The following is a 17,914-nucleotide window of genomic DNA, read 5'->3' on the forward strand; positions in this document are numbered from 1 at the left end:
AGGACAGGGAGACTGGCCACTTCATGCTGGGTGGACAGAATGTGCTAGTAAGAGCCCGCATCATTCTTGATTTGTCCCTTACTCCCCACCGGATGCTGAGCAAGCCATCCAATGTCTCGGAACCCCATATCCCTCTCTAAGACCCAGGAAAACATCTTGTCGGTTGAGTGCTTTAAAGCAGTGATGTTGTTGGGGCAGGTTGAGTTCTTCACAAGAACCATTAGTACAAGAATATGAGACAACTTCATATGTATAATGATGATTTTTTTTGTTCCGATCAAATAAATACATTCACTACTGTACTAAATAGAAATGAGTTTTGCAGTATTAAAATTAATTTTATCTAAATCAATGAATCATCCTGATTTATGATCATGTATCAGTAGGTTCCTGCAGAGCGTAGCAACTTTCAAAAGAAATCAAAAATCAGAAACATTTTCATTCTTAAACCCTCTTAGAATTTTACAATCATAAACAATATCCCGGACATAAAGGTTGCTTAAAGCAGGAGTATATTTACACTTGTAATATCCAGGACCATCTTCATCTCCAAATATGCATTGAATTCCAAGACACTGAAAGTTTTAAGAAGTTCACTTTTTTACAGATGAAAATGTTTTTGGTGTATCAAGGAGCAGATCTCTCTAACTCATTCCCCAGAGAGCTGGTAGAGCTGACAACACGGGGGCTCCCTCACCCTTTGTCTCGCTCCTCAATGATTGAGGCTCTGCAGCCTTCTTAGACAGCTCTTCCAGGTCGCAGCCTCGGAAAGATCAAGGTTTTCTTCCACGGGAACCAAGAATTATTAATATTAGCCCAATGCAGCTAAAACAACTTTTGAGGAAGTCATTCAGGGGAAAAAAAGATCAATATGCCAAAACATCAGGAAAAGAAAAAAAGCTAGAAAGTCTTAACTAAATGCCCTGGCACCCCTCATACTTACCATACTGAAAGCTGTGTTGTTGTCGCTGTTCCAGAAGCAGGTCCTTCCCAGCTCTGACGGTGCCACCACCTCTCAGACTCCTGCATTCACAAGCCTGGCATCATCCCTGACGGTTCCATCCTTTCACCTCTTGTGGGCCATCCAGGCAGACGGGTCCTGTGGGCTCTATTCTTCTTATGTCCTTCAAGCATGTCCCTTTCTTCTCTTCCCCACTGCTACTGTCCTGCAATCGTCTTCTAATTCAAGGCTTCCCGCCGTTGTTCATGTCGGGTACACATAGAAAATTATTTGAATGGCACGTGGTAACATGAGTGAGGTTGTGTTTGGGAGGCCACCAATCCAGTGTCTCCAGAGGCCCTTGCCTCCTGCAAACCTCGCCCAAGCTCTGCTGAGGTTTGAGGGGAGCCATGCTCCTGGGATCCCATTACTCCTTCATGGGACAGCTGTACCCTCAGTGCGTCCTCCAGGATGCTCTGTCCCAATCCATCTCTCTCCTTCCAGTCACTCCCACCGTTACCTGGCCAGCACAGCCAGAGTAGGTCTTCTTTTATACCCAGCACCACTATCATACAATCAGTAGTGCCTGCCCCCTTCCCAGTAACAACAGAATAGACCCCAAGTCCTGCAGCCTTCCCACTGAGACCCACCAGCCTCACAACTTAGAGCTCCAAGTATAGAATCAGAATGTCTGGGTTTGAATTCTGCTTCAGCATTGGTGGGTTATGACATCTTGGGTAATCAGTGAGCCAGTTCATGCCTCAGTTTCCTCATCTGTAAAATATTGTCTCCCTCATAGCAGTGTTGTGAAAATCCAATGAGTTAATAAGTGTAACACACTACACGACATCTACGTGTTAGAGGCTATTATTATCAAGAGTCCACTAATTTCATTGACATTGTCACCTATTCAGTGCCTGCTCTTTCCCTGCAAGGAAGTCGTTATTCCCCCAGTGCTCTGTGGACGTCTCTGATCCTGCCCACCGTGATCCCTTACCTGGAAAAGCTCCATCTCCCTCTGTGGTCTAATACCTGCCTTTCATTCTAGACCCAGACCAAGCCTCACCTCCTTTCAATGACTTCTATTTTATACTCCTGCTGCACTTATTTTCAATGCCATTTGTTTGGTACTTACTGCACTGTATTGTAATCTGTCTTTCTTATAAATATGCCCTGTCTCCTGAGCGAGATGAAAAGCTCCCAGCCCACATCAGGTTCTCTGTAAGTGTTTGCTGATGATAATGATGATGGCCAGTAAGAACAGATCTGTTAAGCACGTTGTTTGCTGCAGCCAGTAAAGGAGCTGCACCTTTTAATGGCTTTAATTCCCTTGGGAGATGAAAGTGAGCTGCAGGAAATGAAGTATCTCTTCCCTTTAATAATATTTTATTTTAACGACCAAATATTAATATTCTCCCTATAATCATTTAGTAGTTCTCTTGTGCTATTATTTGAAAGGAATAAATATATCATTTGAATTTTATTATTTGAGAATATTACCATTACTGTTTATAGATATTCACTACATATAAATTTAAAGTTCCAGCTCATCTTTTTTCTCAAAGCACATAATTTCTGTTGCCATTAAGTGAAGCAGTTATAGACATTTTAAATCATATTTACGAAGTTCAAGAAAGCCAAAACAGAGAAAAAAGAATGAAAACAACTTAATAGTGATTTTAATAAGCTGGGGAACCTAAAGGGATCCAGGGCATAAAGGGAACAGTAGGCAGGGAAATGTCCAGTAGTTTTGCATACTTACCGGTTCCTCTGATCTCTAGCCTGCAAACACAGAGCCCTCTCCTATTTATCATTGTATCCCCAGGCCTGGGCACAGCCTGGCCCACATGAGGGGGTTGGGACAGGTGCATTAGAAGTGAACTCTACACGTACAGCCAGTCAAAGAGCTCACTTTCAGACCTTGAAAACTTGGGTACACCAGTGCTTTGCATGGGCACTAAATACATGTATTCTGAAGAAATGAATAAATAAATGATGAATGAATACAGCTATATATTTCAGAAAATTGGCTGTGATTACACAAGGTTAGAGCACAAAAGTAAAGTGGAGCATAATAACCTAAGACAACGCGATTTTTCTGCGTAGTTCACATAACTGTCTAATCATCTCCTTCACTCCTAAACAGTAGATGATTTTTTAATGCTATTAGGGTAAAGAGGGAAAAAACAGGGTAAAACACTGAAGAATGGGGAGAGAAGCAGCTCAGGAAAAGGGAACAGCATATTCAGAGGTCTTGAGGTAGGAAGGAGAATTGTATTTTCTGGGGAATAAGGGAAGTCCAAGGTAGTTTGAATGCAAAAAGTGAAAAGATAAATGGCATGAATTAAAAATAAAGTAACAGGCGGAACTCAGATGAGTCAGGGTATCATAAACTTCATTAAGGATGTATGTCTTCATCTTATGAGCAACCGGAAGGCTTTGAAGAGTTTTAAGTGAACCAGTGAAATTATCAATTATGCATTGAAAAGACCTCTCTCTCTGCAAAGAAAACTTGGGGAAGAAAAAAGAACAGAAGCAATGAGACCATCATTCATTCATTCAACAAATACTTACTCAGCACTTTCTAAGTATCAGGCATTATTCTAAACATTTAGAACAAAGTCATAAAGAATATAAAAAAAAATTCTTGTTCTTATGGAGCTTACATTTAAGTGGGAGAAGGCAGACATGAAAGAAAATACAAGAAGTAGTGTGTTGTTTGGTAAGAACTATCATAGGGAAAAAATAAGACAGAAAAATGAGGGTCTGGCCAAGGGAAAGAACTGGGTTAATTCTGCTTTTAATGAGGAAGTCACAAAAATAATCACTGAGAAGACAATATCTCAGCAAAGACCTAAAGGGGGGCCAGGGTCAGCCAGGCAGATAACTGGGGAATGAGTATCCGAGATGGAAGAACCAGCAAGTGCAAAGACCCTGAGGCAGGACCATGCTGGCTTCTGGGGAAAGAGCAAGGAGGCCATTGGGGACTGGTGAGAGTAATAAGAGATTAGGTCATAGGTGATAGGGGAAGACCAGTTAGGGCCTGGTGGGCTGTTATGAAAACTTTGATTTTTTTACTTGGAGTGACACAGGAAGCCATTGGAGTGGCCTAAGCAAGAGATCATTCTGACTGCCAGGTGGAGAGGAGGCCGGGTCTGTGAGGAGCAGAAGCTGGGTTGGACTGAGGAAGGTGAGGGCAGGGAAGAAGCAAGGCAGTTAGCATGGGGGCTAGTACAATAATTCAGGCAAAAAAATGGTGGTGACTCGGTCCAGAGGAAGTGATGGGTGACAAAAAGCAGCAAAGTCAAGGTACACATTGAAGAGCCAAGATTTGCCAGCAGATCATATGTGTGCTCTAGGAGAAAGAGGGGAGTCGGGGCTTTGGGCAGGAATAACTGGAAGGATGAAGTGAAATGGGGAAATGTGGGAAACTGCGAGGAAATACCTTTTTGGGGGGAAAGATTGAGAGTTTGGTTTTGCATATGTTGTGTTTGAGGCGCCAATAAGATACTTCCTTGAATGGGGTTCGTGGTGAGGAAGCCGAGAAAGTGGGAATTCGCCCGAGAGTGAGATGAGGTCGAGATGGTCACTTTTAAAGGACAGATGGTCACTTTTAAAGGATCAGGTGATCCAGGCAGGAGATGATCCAGGTGAAGCTGAGGTGATGGCCGTCAGGTCATTGACACGGAATGGCCGGCATAGGGCACCCAGACAGGCCAGGAGCTGCACCAGCCAGGTGCGCGGGCTTCCATGGGAGTCACACAAGGTCATTCCAGGTGCCAGTGGAGGCCCTGTGGTCACAGGGATGGAGAAGAGGGGGTGAATTTAGACACATCAGGAGACCGAAGGCAACAGCACTTGGTTAAAATGCCATAAGCACAGGAATCTAGGGTAAAGTACCACCAAGGTGAAACTCAGAAGCGTGAAGGTTCATCAATTTGTTTAGAAAACAAGAGTAGGCAATGCAGTTCCTTCTTGATTGTTCTGATGAATGTTTCTTTCCATCTGGGAACATGGTGGAATATTTTAAGTGGCATACGTAATGCTAGAATGCCTAAAGAAGGAAGGGCAGCATTTAGAAACAGTTGCTTTCATTTATGTGCATATAAAGGTGGAGAAGTATCTGGAAGGAGATACCGCCAAATATTTAGAGTAGTTATCTCTGGATGTGGGGTTTCCGGTGACTTTTCTTTGATTTTTTTTTTCTTTCTGTTTACAAAGTTCTAATTATCTTGTTTTATTTCGCAACTTAAAAATCAATATCAGTTTTGTTCCTCTCGAAGGAAAATTCAAGTGACAACAAAGAATCTATGAGGTGACTTACGATTGGTCAAACACTTGCGAGACTGCTGCCTCCATTTTTAAGCTCTGAGATGTCAAAAGCTATTACCATGAAGATTCCACTTTGAGTAAAAAAAGAGATAAAAATACTGATGTTTTTGAAAATCATAAATAAGACATAAAGTTATGTTTGCTATGCAGATTAATTAAAAGCAGGAACTAGAATATTACATTAGTCTTTCTGCATATTGTTTGTCATTACTGGGAAGAAACAAGAAGTGGGGGAAAAAGACTAACTTGTCAAGGTAAAGTGAGTGGTAACAGGTGCTGAGGACTCGGGGACCCAGAATCCCCTCCTTTCCTTTGTTTTGCGTTTGGATTGATGCAGTCTCTAAGCTCGAGGAAAAATCCATTGCTTTGCTTTCTTGGTCTCTGTGAAGCCACCCAAGATCCCATGTATTTATCTTTTATAAATTATGTTTATTTTTAATACTGTCTGCTCTTGATTCTTTCATATGCCGAATGGCACCCTTTGCTGGTGCCATGAGATCCTCCCTGCCTCGTGCATTTATTTTTGTATTTCACAGTATTTTGTGGGGCCTGCAGGCATCTCCACAGTCCTACAAAGTATATGCTCTCACTCTTCCTTCCCAGGCATGCTCCGGCTTGGATCATTTATACCATTGGCTGCTACAACTTTGAGACGATGGTCACGCTGACGGCTCATTGTTGGCAGACCATCAACACACGGGTGCCCAGTGCTGGTCACCTGTGTGGATTAGCACATATGAGTCAGAACGGCAGTGGGGTTGATGGACATCGAAGGAGGAAGCCGAGATCAGTGGAAACCGAAGTGTCCAGTGGCAGGGGGTGGGGGGGGGGGGGTGGAAAGTTATAGGAAATGGAATCCAGAGCAAAGAGTTGCTGAGTCTGTTCTGTGCTTCATCCAGGAAGCTTACAGATTCGGTACAACCTGGGCGGCACCAGAGACCCGTATAATATCGATGTGGAGCACAGGAACATGGCGAATGGACAACCCCACAGCGTCAACATCACCCGTCATGAGAAGACCATAATTCTCAAGGTAAACATGTCCATTTGTATGTGACAGAGTCCTCTGTGATACGCGGGCATTGGTTCTCTTTGGTTTTGCCATGGGGATGGGGCAGATGGAAGAAACGATTGCTCATACCGTCTCCTACGAATCCCTAACTAGTAAAGTCAGAAGATACTTAGTTCTTTACAGCAAAGACAATGAGGAAGTTGATGGGGATGAAATTTCTTAGGGAGACACTAGAATCACGGTCTGCTCTGTGTATTCTTCGCCACGTTCCCACTTGTGGCCCTCACGGCTGTCAGTCTCCTGTTTTTATGTACCGCGCCATCTTTGTTCCCCCTGCTCTCAGGTGTCTGAAGCTTACTGTGTTTCCAGCAAAGGTTATTCTGGTTTATCGGGCCTGTTTCTTTCACTACTCCACCACAATATGAATAACTATATATTTTTGTCTCTGTGGACGCTTTGCCTTAAAAATCCTCAAAACACAGACCTCCCCGGGAATCTCATAGTTTGAGTGCCGCCTTTCAGCACACAAAGGGACGGTTTTATTATGACACTCAAACTTTATTTCAGGTTCATTGATTGTCCCTACCCCCACCCCCAATTTTTCCGATGAAGAAACCAGCCTGGGCGACACCATGAATAAAACATAATGTGAGGAGGTCTCCCTGGGAACTAAGCCAAAAGATCAAGGATGGGAACTGTCACTGCATTCTCTAGAAGGAGTTCAAAATAGATACCTGTCAGCAGAAAGAACATCAGGGGCTGCTGTTTTGTCAGTGGAGTGGAGTGTCATTTGGCAGGGGTTCAGCAGCCTCCTTCAGATTCGGCGGCTTGCTGTGGGAAATTCAGATTGCTAAGAAAAGGCACAAATCCTGTCTCTTTCTGAGCAGCGGTGGATGTCAAATTCATAACTTGATATGGAGTTTCCACTTGGCCTTTACCAGTAAATGCCAGAGGATATTTTAAGGAGAGGTCTTTCCTAGGAAAACGACAATTATAGCTCACTGTGCAGTCAATCGAATGTGAGGTAAATAGGATTATCTCGTAGTGAAGACCAGAGTCCCCGCATGTAGTTCAGTGCCTGGCACATAGTAGGTGCTGAGTAAACCAAGCCCATCTTTAACCATAACTCAAGGTTGATTCAGAAAAGCCAGCGAGTCCAGAATTAGTAAGGTTTATACCAAATCATCGACATCGTGTTTACTGGCTTTTGATCAGAGACGTTCTCTTGTTTTAAACCATGCCATCTGTCATCTCTTGTAAAGTAAGTGACTTATCTCGCCATTTCCCCATTGCAAAGTAATATTAAAAGTTAAAAAGAACTCAACAATTGCTTTTAAGGACAGTATAATAGAGGAGACTGCTCCAGCAAGAGACTCTTGCAGGGTTGACCCTCACTATCTCCAAGAAAATGCCTTGTGTATTAGGACCAAGCCTGTGGTTGTGGAACCATGTGTGAAGATGCGGGTGGGGGAGTGGGAGCGGAGGGTAGAGCTGATAGGCTAAATAATCCACTTCTGGGTATATTTCCCAAAATGAGAGTCTGGAGAAAGGGTAGGGTAAGAAGGGCTCCCTTCTGGCACATTCTGCCAACGGGAGATTCTTTGGAACTAACCAGCAACTCTTTAAGAACAAACATCAGCTTAATGCCAGAGGCTGTCTGCCACAGTGAATTAGAGATTGCCCTGAGGGAGGGGTGTGGGGTGGGCTCTTTTAAGAACTTAGGGCTTTTGAAGCACGAAAGCCCAGAAATCCAGCTGGTGACGGAGCCAGAGGATTTCAGGGAACCCAGGGGACAGAGGAGGGACCGTGGGGAGAGGCTGGTTCTGTTGCTCAGGCTTCTTCTGATTGCAAATGACAGAAAAACAACTCTGGATTCATTTTTAGGAAAAATTCTTGGAATAGGTCATGGAATTTAAGGAAGGAAAAAAACCAAAATTTTGGAAGAGAATCCAGGGGAACTAGAGGATCAATACGAGTAGGATGTCATTGAGCCTCTCTCTCTCCCTCCCTCCCTCCCTCCTTCCTTCTCTCCTGCCCTCCCTCCATTACTCTCTCTCTCCCCTCCCTACCCCCCACCTCCATCCCTCTAACATCTCTGCTTGTCCACCTCTCTCAGAGGGCTGGATTAATACCTCTCACTGAAGATTCCATCTTTCACGGACACTGCAGTACTGGGCTCACATCTTCCCGTTTTGCTACCAAAAGAAAGATCCTAGTTTCTTGGTTCTCGTTTTTAAATCCCAGGGAAGGTCTCTGATTGGCCTGACTTAGGTCACGTGCTCACTCTTGGGACCAATGACTGATAGCTCCTAATCAAATCTCATAATTAGAGTGGGATCTTGGGGAGAATCCTCCAAGGGAACAAGGACACAGTTCCAGAAAAAGGAAACTTGATTGCTATGAAAAAAGGTGGGCTGTTCAGTGCTTTGTGGGAAGGAAAGAGGCTAAGGAGAAGAACCCTCCAAGGCAGGGAAGGATTTCTATCATAGGATTAAGACCCAGCATGTGGGAAAGTCCTGCCTTCCCTCTTCCCCTGTCAAACAATGTGAGACAACTGCACTGAGATTTCTGACTGGCTTTAGAAAGCCAGCTACCGCAACCCACTTGAATTCAGCTGGGAAGGACTTCATGGTCTGGGGCGCTCTCAGCCCAGCCTCTCCTCTCCAGCCCAGATGGCACCTCAAGGTAGAGATGGTAGAGGAGGAAAAGAGATGGCGCCTTCTGCTGGAGAAGTGGACAGACTCCTTGCCCTCCTTTCTTTCAGGCAGGGGGTCTTGCACAGCATGGAAGTAAGTCTAAAAAGGACCTTTAGAACCCCAAAAAGCATTCTAATTGTTTTTCTTGAAGCAATCTACAAATCCATCCTGAGAACTTCCACACCCTCAGGAATGTATGGAAAGATATATAACAAAATGTTATTTATGGTCATTTCTGTGTGAAGGATTGCAGGTAGTTTAATTTCCTCTAGAGTTGTCTGTATTTCCTCACTTTCTATTAGAAGCATATGTGGTATTTTTATAATTGATCAAAAATATGAACCATGCATATATCCTCAAATCAACCTATTCTGATACCCCCCGGTTTTAATAAAATATAATGGCACAGATATTTAAATAATGTCAAGTTAAGATATACTTCTAATCAAAGAACAAAAGGCTAATCGAAAGATGAGTTTAAAAGTTCTATGGAATGATGCTCTTGGAATTAAGGTAAAACTCTATACATTGGTATACTCTCAAACAGTGGGTAATTTACATGATGTTTATCAGCGTACAATGTTTTTACAAGCAGGTTTACTTTCCTAGCAGAGTCTGGCCAAAGCTAAGATTAAATTAATTTGCATTCCCTGAGCACACCCCATCTGAAATGGTGCTGAGCACTTGAGGGAAATTGACCTTGGCTGAGACATTTGCTGCCAAAAACCAAAGTGCCCCGTCTCTGCACAGATAATGAAGAACTGACTCTAGGAGATGTCAGACGGCAGAGAGAACCAGAACCCGTGACAAGCCTCAAGTGGCGTCATTTCTGAAAACTCACAGTTGCACTGGGGATAATAGCTCAAGGCTTAATGCCAGTCAAAATGCAAAACAAACCCGGGGCAGACAGAGAGAACCTGAAAAAGTACTATGTGCAATGAAAAATTATGCTAATTAGCACAAATCCAGGAACCGAACCTTACAATGAATAGTTTTCATGTTCTTGTATTACAAATCCTTTCTTCTTACTTTCCTTCCTTCCTGCTGTCCATGTCCTTTTTCTTCCTTCCTTCCTTTCATCCCCACCATGTTGTACAAAGGACCTAAGGTGGCTTATAGGGGAACATACACTGAGAATTAAATTAAGTCACAAAAAGTAGGGCTCCAATACAGGGGGAAACAGATCATAATTACCCAGGTCATCAGGTCTCACCCACTCGCATCAATTTGACGCTGAACTTCTTTGTGGCCGGAAGGCCACAACCTATAAGGACAAAGTACATCAGTTCCTCTAGAAAATTGACAGTTTTCTTATTCTATCATTTTTGTGTTTTTAATACCACAGATAATGTTTGCTGGCGTAGGAAGCTGCCCACAGCATGGACCAGTTAGACAGTGTCACATGTATGATAACGGCTCACGTTTATGGGTGTTTATGGTGCCCTGGGCAGGGTGCTGAGCACATTACCCAAATTCGGTCATGTAATCCTCACCCCATGTGAATGTAACTCAGCCAAAGTTAGAAAGCAGCAAGTAGCACAATCATGGTTGCACGGGGTCTGTCGCCCTGAGAAGTGGACGCCCTGAGAAGTGGACGAGTGTCTATTGGAAGGATGGTCATGACATTTTGCAAGCGGATCCCACTGGCTGGCAAGAGATGGAGCGATCACTGTGGTACCTGTCGTTGCTGTTGTTTATACTATTACGCAGTATTTCAAAAACACGCAAAAGCGCAGAGAAGGATCAACACACACCTAGGTATCCACCACCCAAACATTACGGATGTTGGCGATTTGCTCTCTTTCTTCAGATTTTTGGTAAAATGCAACAATAGTTGAGGCCCTTTGTCCCCCTTGTCACATAGTCAGCCCCGAGAAAGACAGTGTCTTGAACAGCATTTCTGCAACAAATACTTTTTACAAGAAAACGTTTTCTGTGAGATGTCTGGATGTAGAACCTCCTTCGGAAAGTCAAGCATGACTCAGAAATGGATTTGAGCCCAGACAATTCCGTAGGGAGAGGGGTGGAACAGGGTGATGGGGAGGTGAGGGGGGGTGGGGTTGAAATAGCACAGCTTACTGATATTCTGGCCTGCTCCAAGGATAAAACTAGCTCAAAAAATAATAATAATAATAAGCTCTATGTTCTCTGAATAACTATCACATACTTTGGGGTTTTGATAGAAATTAGACAATAGAGAGTTCAGGGATATATTCTCTGGCACAGATACTCAGAATCCATATTCTCTTAAAAATCAAATGAACATATGGCCAGGATGTATCATTTTGCCTTTTGTCTAACTGGGGTGCCATCCTGTCTTTGCCAAGAAGAAGCTAACAGATTTCCTGCAATCAAAATTACTTTCTTTAGAAATAATTTCAAGCCCTCGGGAACAAATGATGGTTAGGTCCCCGAGTTCTTAAACCCCATAGACCATGCCTTCAGTTGTTTCATCAGGAATTTTCAAAACAATTGAAAATTTCAAAAACTTCAACTGAATTCCGTCTCCTAAAATAAGGGTGATAATTTGTTGCCTGCTATTAATCAGATTTTCAACCAAATTATATAAAAACAGTTGTATCAGTTGCTAATTGAGCTATATATTGAGTTTGGATGCAAAAATGGCCAGAGAAGTGTAACCAGTAGCAACAAGCAATGTATGCTAAATGCTAGAGGTAGAGGAAAACATATAAATATTAAGATAACACCAGTTGCTGTCACAAATTAACCCTAAAATCGCAGTGGCTTACCCCAGTAAAGTCTGTCTTACATCAGATATCTTTTTAGAAGAGGAAAGTCCTGTGGTGTCTAGCAGGGACGAGATTAAGCTGGGTGGGCACCATCGCCTTGAGTTCCCCCACCCGCTTTGTAGTAAGAGTGGTTCCTTGATTTGACCGAATTCCTGTCCATTATTTGCCTGGCCCTCCGTAGCTCTGTTTCTGGAAGGTTCTTTGTCCAAGATCTGCCATGGTTACCTCTGAATGGACCGTTAGGGACAATGCATTCCTTGAAGCTAGCTGTGCAGCTTTCTGGGTCCATTTCCTGTTGGTGTTAATTATACTGAGGGTTGTTTTAGACTCACGAACCTTTTATAGACCAGACTTGTGGTTTCGTTGCCAGTACACTTCCTTCAAAACCTGAGTTGGATTCTGATGTACTTGCTGTAGTCAGTTTCATGTAGATCATCCTATATTCCTTCCTGGACATAAATCTTGGACCTACGTAATCATTTGCTTCTAAGTGTCCCATGCCTCTCTCTCTCAAGGTCATGGCAGTTACCTTGAGGGCATCTGAAACAAAAGGCTTAGGTGGGAAGATAATTTTAACTTCACCGATGGAGCTAAGTCAATTTGCTGAACCAAGAAATCGTAATGTGCCTTTGTTGTTTAAAGCTTTTTGCAATTTTATGTCTTACTCTCTGGTTTAAGTCTCTAAATTTTTGGTCTTCAGTCCCTTCCATTGATGTTTGGAAAGTGGCCAATTATTTTCTGACCTCATCTCTTCCTTGACCTGGGCACCAGGAAGCAAGTGATACCCATGATCATTCTGGCAGTTTCGAAGCTCTTTTCCTAAAGCTACACATCACAGGAATTTAGTCTGCCTTCCAGGTTACATGAGGTGACCGTTATATGAAATATTTTATTGCGTACCACAGTTGTCCATCTTTCCCATCTCTAATACTATCCCTCATGCCACCTAAATGCACAGCCAATATTTTAGGTTTCTGTTACGGCAGCACTCCTCTACTACGTACCAATCTATGTATTAGTTGGGGGAATATGAGCTGCTCTCATACGAAACAAATAATGTTTTTCAGAGGCTTGATACAAATAACTATTTCTTGTCCACGTAATGGTACAACGCAGGTATCCTTCACACATGACAGTCCCTAGAATTAGGTAGAATGTAATGGAGGCAGGTGCACCCTATATAAGTAACCTGATAAAACGTTGTTTGTACTAATGTCAGAAGATGATAGAGTAAAATATGTAGTAGCTCAGCGCTATATCTACAAGATCTTGAAGAAAGGGTAGGACACTGACAAGTGAGGAGCAAGAGAGAGAGGGAAGAATGTTTAAGCAAAAAGAGGGGACGGAGAGGGAGTATGTATGTTCCAAAGGAGAACAAAATGCTGAACAAAGATACAAGAGCATGAATATTTTATAGACTTACCCCTTCTTCCATCCCCTGAGTAGAAAAGGCCATTCCTAGAGTAGGCTTCGTAAAATGTATTACCTGGACACATACTAATTCTGAAATAGGTAACATCACATAGTCCCTAGTCCTATATGGGTAATGAATGCTGTACAAGTCAGTATCTGGGGCACAGGCAGAGTTTTATCAAAAATTGTTGGAGGGACAAATACTACACAATGCCATGTGTCTGATGAATCTGAGATACTCAGACTCAGTCAGAAGCAGAGAATGGAATGGTTGTTGCCAGGGGCTGGAAGGAGGAAGCATGAAAGTATTAGTCAAGGGGTACGAACTTTCAGTTATACGAGCGGGGTGAGTCCTAGAGATCGGTACAGCACAGTAACTGTAGTTAATACTGTACTGTGTACTTGCACATTTGCTAAGAGAGTAGAACTTAGGTTAGGTATCTTCTCCACTAACAAACTGATAATAAAAAAAAAGGGCAGGAGGAAACTTTGGGAGGGAATGGATATGTTTATGGCATAGACTGTGGTGATGGTTTCAAGGGTCATACTTACCTCCAAACTCACCAAATTGTGTGCATTCATTATGTACAGCTTTTGTAGGTCAAAAATAAATAAGTAGATAACAGCAGCAATGAAAAATTGTTGGAGGAATTTTATTAGAGGTAAAATGAAAAGTAATTCAATTGTGAGCTTATAGGGAAGCGATATATGTTAATTGACATGAAACATTGATGGGCAGGGGCCCCCAATTCACTGCTTTCTGTGTGTGGAGATTGGTTTGATTGTGAGGCATTTCAAGTAATCTCCTCAGTCCAGGAGAAAAATATCTCTGCCCTGGAAGGGCCTTAACAATAATATTATGCAGCGCTCAAAACACTTTCATATACCGTGTTTCCCTGAAAATAAGACCTAGCCAGACCATCAGCTCTAATGCACATTTTGGAGCAAAAAATAATATAAGACCCGGTATTATACTATATTATATTATACCTGGTATTATATTATATTGTATTGTATTGTATTATACCAAGTGTTATATTATACCCGGTATTATATTATATTATATTATATTATATTATATTATATTATATCCAGTATTGTATTATATTATATTATATTATACAGGTATTATATTTATTATTATTATTATTATTATTATTATACCCAGTCTTATATTAAAATAAGACCAGTGCTTCTATTAATTTTTGCTCCAAAAGATGCATTAGAGCTGATAGTCCAGCTAGGTCTTATTTTCAGGGAAACACGGTATATCCTCATTTGATACGCTCAGCCTTCTGACTGGGACAAGCTGATGCTATTAGGCCCATGCAAGAGCTGAGAAAACAGAGATTAAGAAAGTTTAAGCGACTAACAAGATCCCAGGGATCCATCACAAGAGACAGACTCTTACCTAGAGCCCAGGTCACCAGATCCCTCCTCCACTGGTCCCTCGTCACTCACCCCATTGCCTTTATAAACAGTCAAAGGAGCCAGGCTCACCCCTGCCAGTTTGCCTTATAAACTTTCGAAAATTTTTAGGAAGTTTAAATAAAACTACGTCTTTGGGGGAGTTCGTGTTTTGTTTGGAGTCGATTAGGATTGCAGTGGGAGATAGTGAGTAGCATGCTTGTCTGATGAACTGTTTTGACCTACGTATGTTGTGTTTAGAGGCAGGAAGGTGGAGAGTGCAGCCTGGAAGGTGATAAGACAACCTTCTGTGCAGCTCAGAAAACGCCACCTGCAGCCAGAAGGTAAATCGGGCATGTTCAAAGGCTTTTTAGGAAAAGAGTTGGTTAGAGCAACTTTTTAAAAATTGTTTGATTGGCTAAGATTATTTGGTGTAATTTTTTTCTCAAAAATATTAATAAAGATGCCAGGAATTCCACTTCAACCCAGTAAGGGGAAACCCTATTCAGGCAGTAATAATGCTAACAGCAGTAATAGTAAGCGTCGTAATACTAGCAGTAGTAGTACTAGCAGTAGTAAAAGCCATCAGTATTTCTTGTACTGTGAACCACTCTTTTCTTAGTGCTTTACAGGCTGCACTTTATGTAAATAACACTGTTACAAGAAAGATACCATTATTCCCATTTTATAGACGATAAAACAGAGACATAGAGAGGTGAGTAAGGGGCAGAGTTAAGGTACAGATCCAGGTCTGCCTGATCCCCAAGCCCGGGCTCTAAACACTGGTCTGAAATTGAACATAGGATAGTTGGGATGGTCAGGTGCAACAGACGGCCCTTCCTCAAATAGGCCAACACCTCTGCCTAATTAGGAAACCAAGTTAGAAAACTGACTCGGTATGGTTTCTACTGTGGGGGAGGAAGACATTTTCGTCTACCCTTCCAGGCTCTACCAGCTGGTTTAACCATTAAACCTACGTGAGACAGATTCACAAGAGAAAACAATCAAATTTAATTACATACATACAAGTATGGGAACCGCTTGTAGATAGGTCAAAAAAGGTGACCTCTGGCAATAATTCTTATCATGGGCGAGGCCCCCAATTTGAATTCTTCTAGATAGTTAAGGAAAGGCAGAAGTTTCTCCTGAGCCTTCAGGGTCTCCATTGTCTTCAGCTCAAAATAATCCACATGACAAGGTAGCACCTGTTGAGGAGGCCTGGTCTGCACCCCTTCACTACAATGGATTGTTAGATAACAGATAAAAGGTACATAAAAGTGTATGCAATAGGATCTCAGTTTTATAAAACTAATGACTTGGAACCTTTACAACAAACCATGAATAGTGTTTATGCTAAACAAGATACATAACCTACTGCAATTTGTGAAAAATTATATTCATTTTTGAAATTCTAAATTAGGTGCTAGTCTCCTTGGAAAAACATAATATAGTGGGGGGTGAAAACACATTTGTTCTAAGAAATGACCTAATGGCATTTGCTGGCTGTCATAAAATCCTCATTTCTATGAGTGAAAAAGGACTAAGAAGTGCAACTGCAAGGCCAGTGTTTTTCTGCCGCACAAAAGAAGTTCCATGCGCAATGTTCTAGTAAGCATGAACAGAACCTGTCTTCCCGTTGTAGCATGCTTCCTAGTGTGGTAACATGGAGCCTGGACTGAAATCAGACACTGGAGCTGAGATGAATTATTTAAATACGCCTGCCTTTATTTCCTTTGAACTTTCTGCCCTTAAAGAACAATGAAGAAAACGTATACGGATGTAAATACTCCTGAAAATTTTAATATCAGAGGTTGTTCAAGCCTTTATTAAAGAAAACAACACTATTTGGAAGCATTAAATCTTTTTAGGGCTGTCAGAACAAATAAAGAAAGTTGACCCAGCTAGCCAACAGCTCTCTTCTTGAAATTGCATTTACTGTAACGTCTTCCCTTTGGCTCGTTTAGTGTTTATCCGCTCTGGGTGATGAGCTCGCAGCCTTGGTTGTGCACTAGCAGCGTGCTTGGCAGAAGGGAGGTGAACGCAAGAATAATGATGAGCCCTTGAAAGTCTCCAGCTTCTTCTCTCCCAGAAACACTCGGATGCACTCACTCAGTCCCTATGGGATTCTCAGCAAGTGTATTCCTGCTTCACCTTCCACTTTCATGGAAGACTGACTCGCTCTGTTTAATTCTGTGGAGGGCATGGATCAATCCATAGCTTGAAACTAAGGCCGTCTCTACACCTAGAGGTCTGGGCACCCCATATTTAGGGAAATAATTCTGAGATATGCAGTGGAGATGAGATGAAGATCCTGCTGGAAAAGAGAAAATGTTCTCAAGATGGTTCTGGACTGTTCCATTGAAAAAGACACTTACATTTAAAACCATAGGAGGGTCACTAAGAATTTAACACGATGACCTCTAATTGACAGTATCTCTTACCCATGACTACTGCGCAGTGCACCGCATGACAGGAAAGTTCCAAACAGCAACTGTTCCTTAAGCCAGATATGGATGACATCAGTTGGTCATCAGTACCCTTCCATGAGGCTACCTGATGCGGAGTGCCTCTGACGTTTACTCAACCTCAAGTAAATACATTTGAGGGGAACAAGGATATGCTGGGTGTCTACTGGAGGAAAGAAATTCAGGTAGACAGTGATGAGTTGGCAGTGGGGATGAGCAAGGTGTGTCTTTTACCATCAAGGAGTTCATATTTTGGGAGGAAAGAAAAGATGTATGAGGCCTGACGATTACATTCACGAACTTATCACACCAATGTTGCTAACCTTTTTTTGATACCAGAAGGATTATTCATTATAAATTTGTACCAACTGGACAAGTAATTGACCAAATTTTCTATTTGGCAGTGCTGAAAAAGCTGTGTGAAAAAGTTAGATGCCCTGAACTTTTCGCCAACAATTCATGGCTCTTGCATCACGACAATGCACCAGCTCACACGGCACTGTCTGTGAGGGAGCTTTTAGCCAGTAAACAAATAACTGTATTGGAACACCCTCTCTACTCACCTGATCTGGCCCCCAATGACTTCTTTCTTTAGCCAAAGATAAAGGAAATATTGAAAGGAAGACACTTTGATGACGTTCAGGACATCAAGGGTAATATGATGACAACTCTGATGGCCATTCCAGGAAGAGTTCCAAAATTGCTCTGAAGGGTGGGTTAGGTGCTGATGTTAGTGCATAGCTTCCCAAGGGAAGTGCTTTCGAAGGTGACCATAGTGATATTCAGCAGTGAGGTACATAGCACTTTTTCTAGGGTGAGTTTGCGAATTTAATTGTCCTACCTCGTAGACACTCGATACAGATTTCTCTAGATAGTAGAAACCTATTGCACCTAATTCT

At 42.3% G+C, this 17,914-nt stretch overlaps 1 protein-coding gene across 1 annotated transcript in view; it reads left to right on the top strand.

Annotated features, from left to right (window-relative positions):
• Positions 1 to 17,914, top strand: part of CNTNAP2 (contactin associated protein 2) — a 1,518,236-nt gene that overhangs the window by 1,393,732 nt on the left and 106,590 nt on the right. The window contains exon 20 of the mRNA XM_081038748.1: positions 6,172 to 6,305. Coding sequence (XP_080894874.1) covers positions 6,172 to 6,305 — 134 coding nt within the window. The remainder of the gene's footprint in view (positions 1 to 6,171; positions 6,306 to 17,914) is intronic.

Source organism: Rhinolophus hipposideros, assembly GCF_964194185.1.
Source record: "Rhinolophus hipposideros genome assembly, chromosome: 25".
Taxonomy (NCBI): Eukaryota; Metazoa; Chordata; class Mammalia; order Chiroptera; family Rhinolophidae; genus Rhinolophus; species Rhinolophus hipposideros.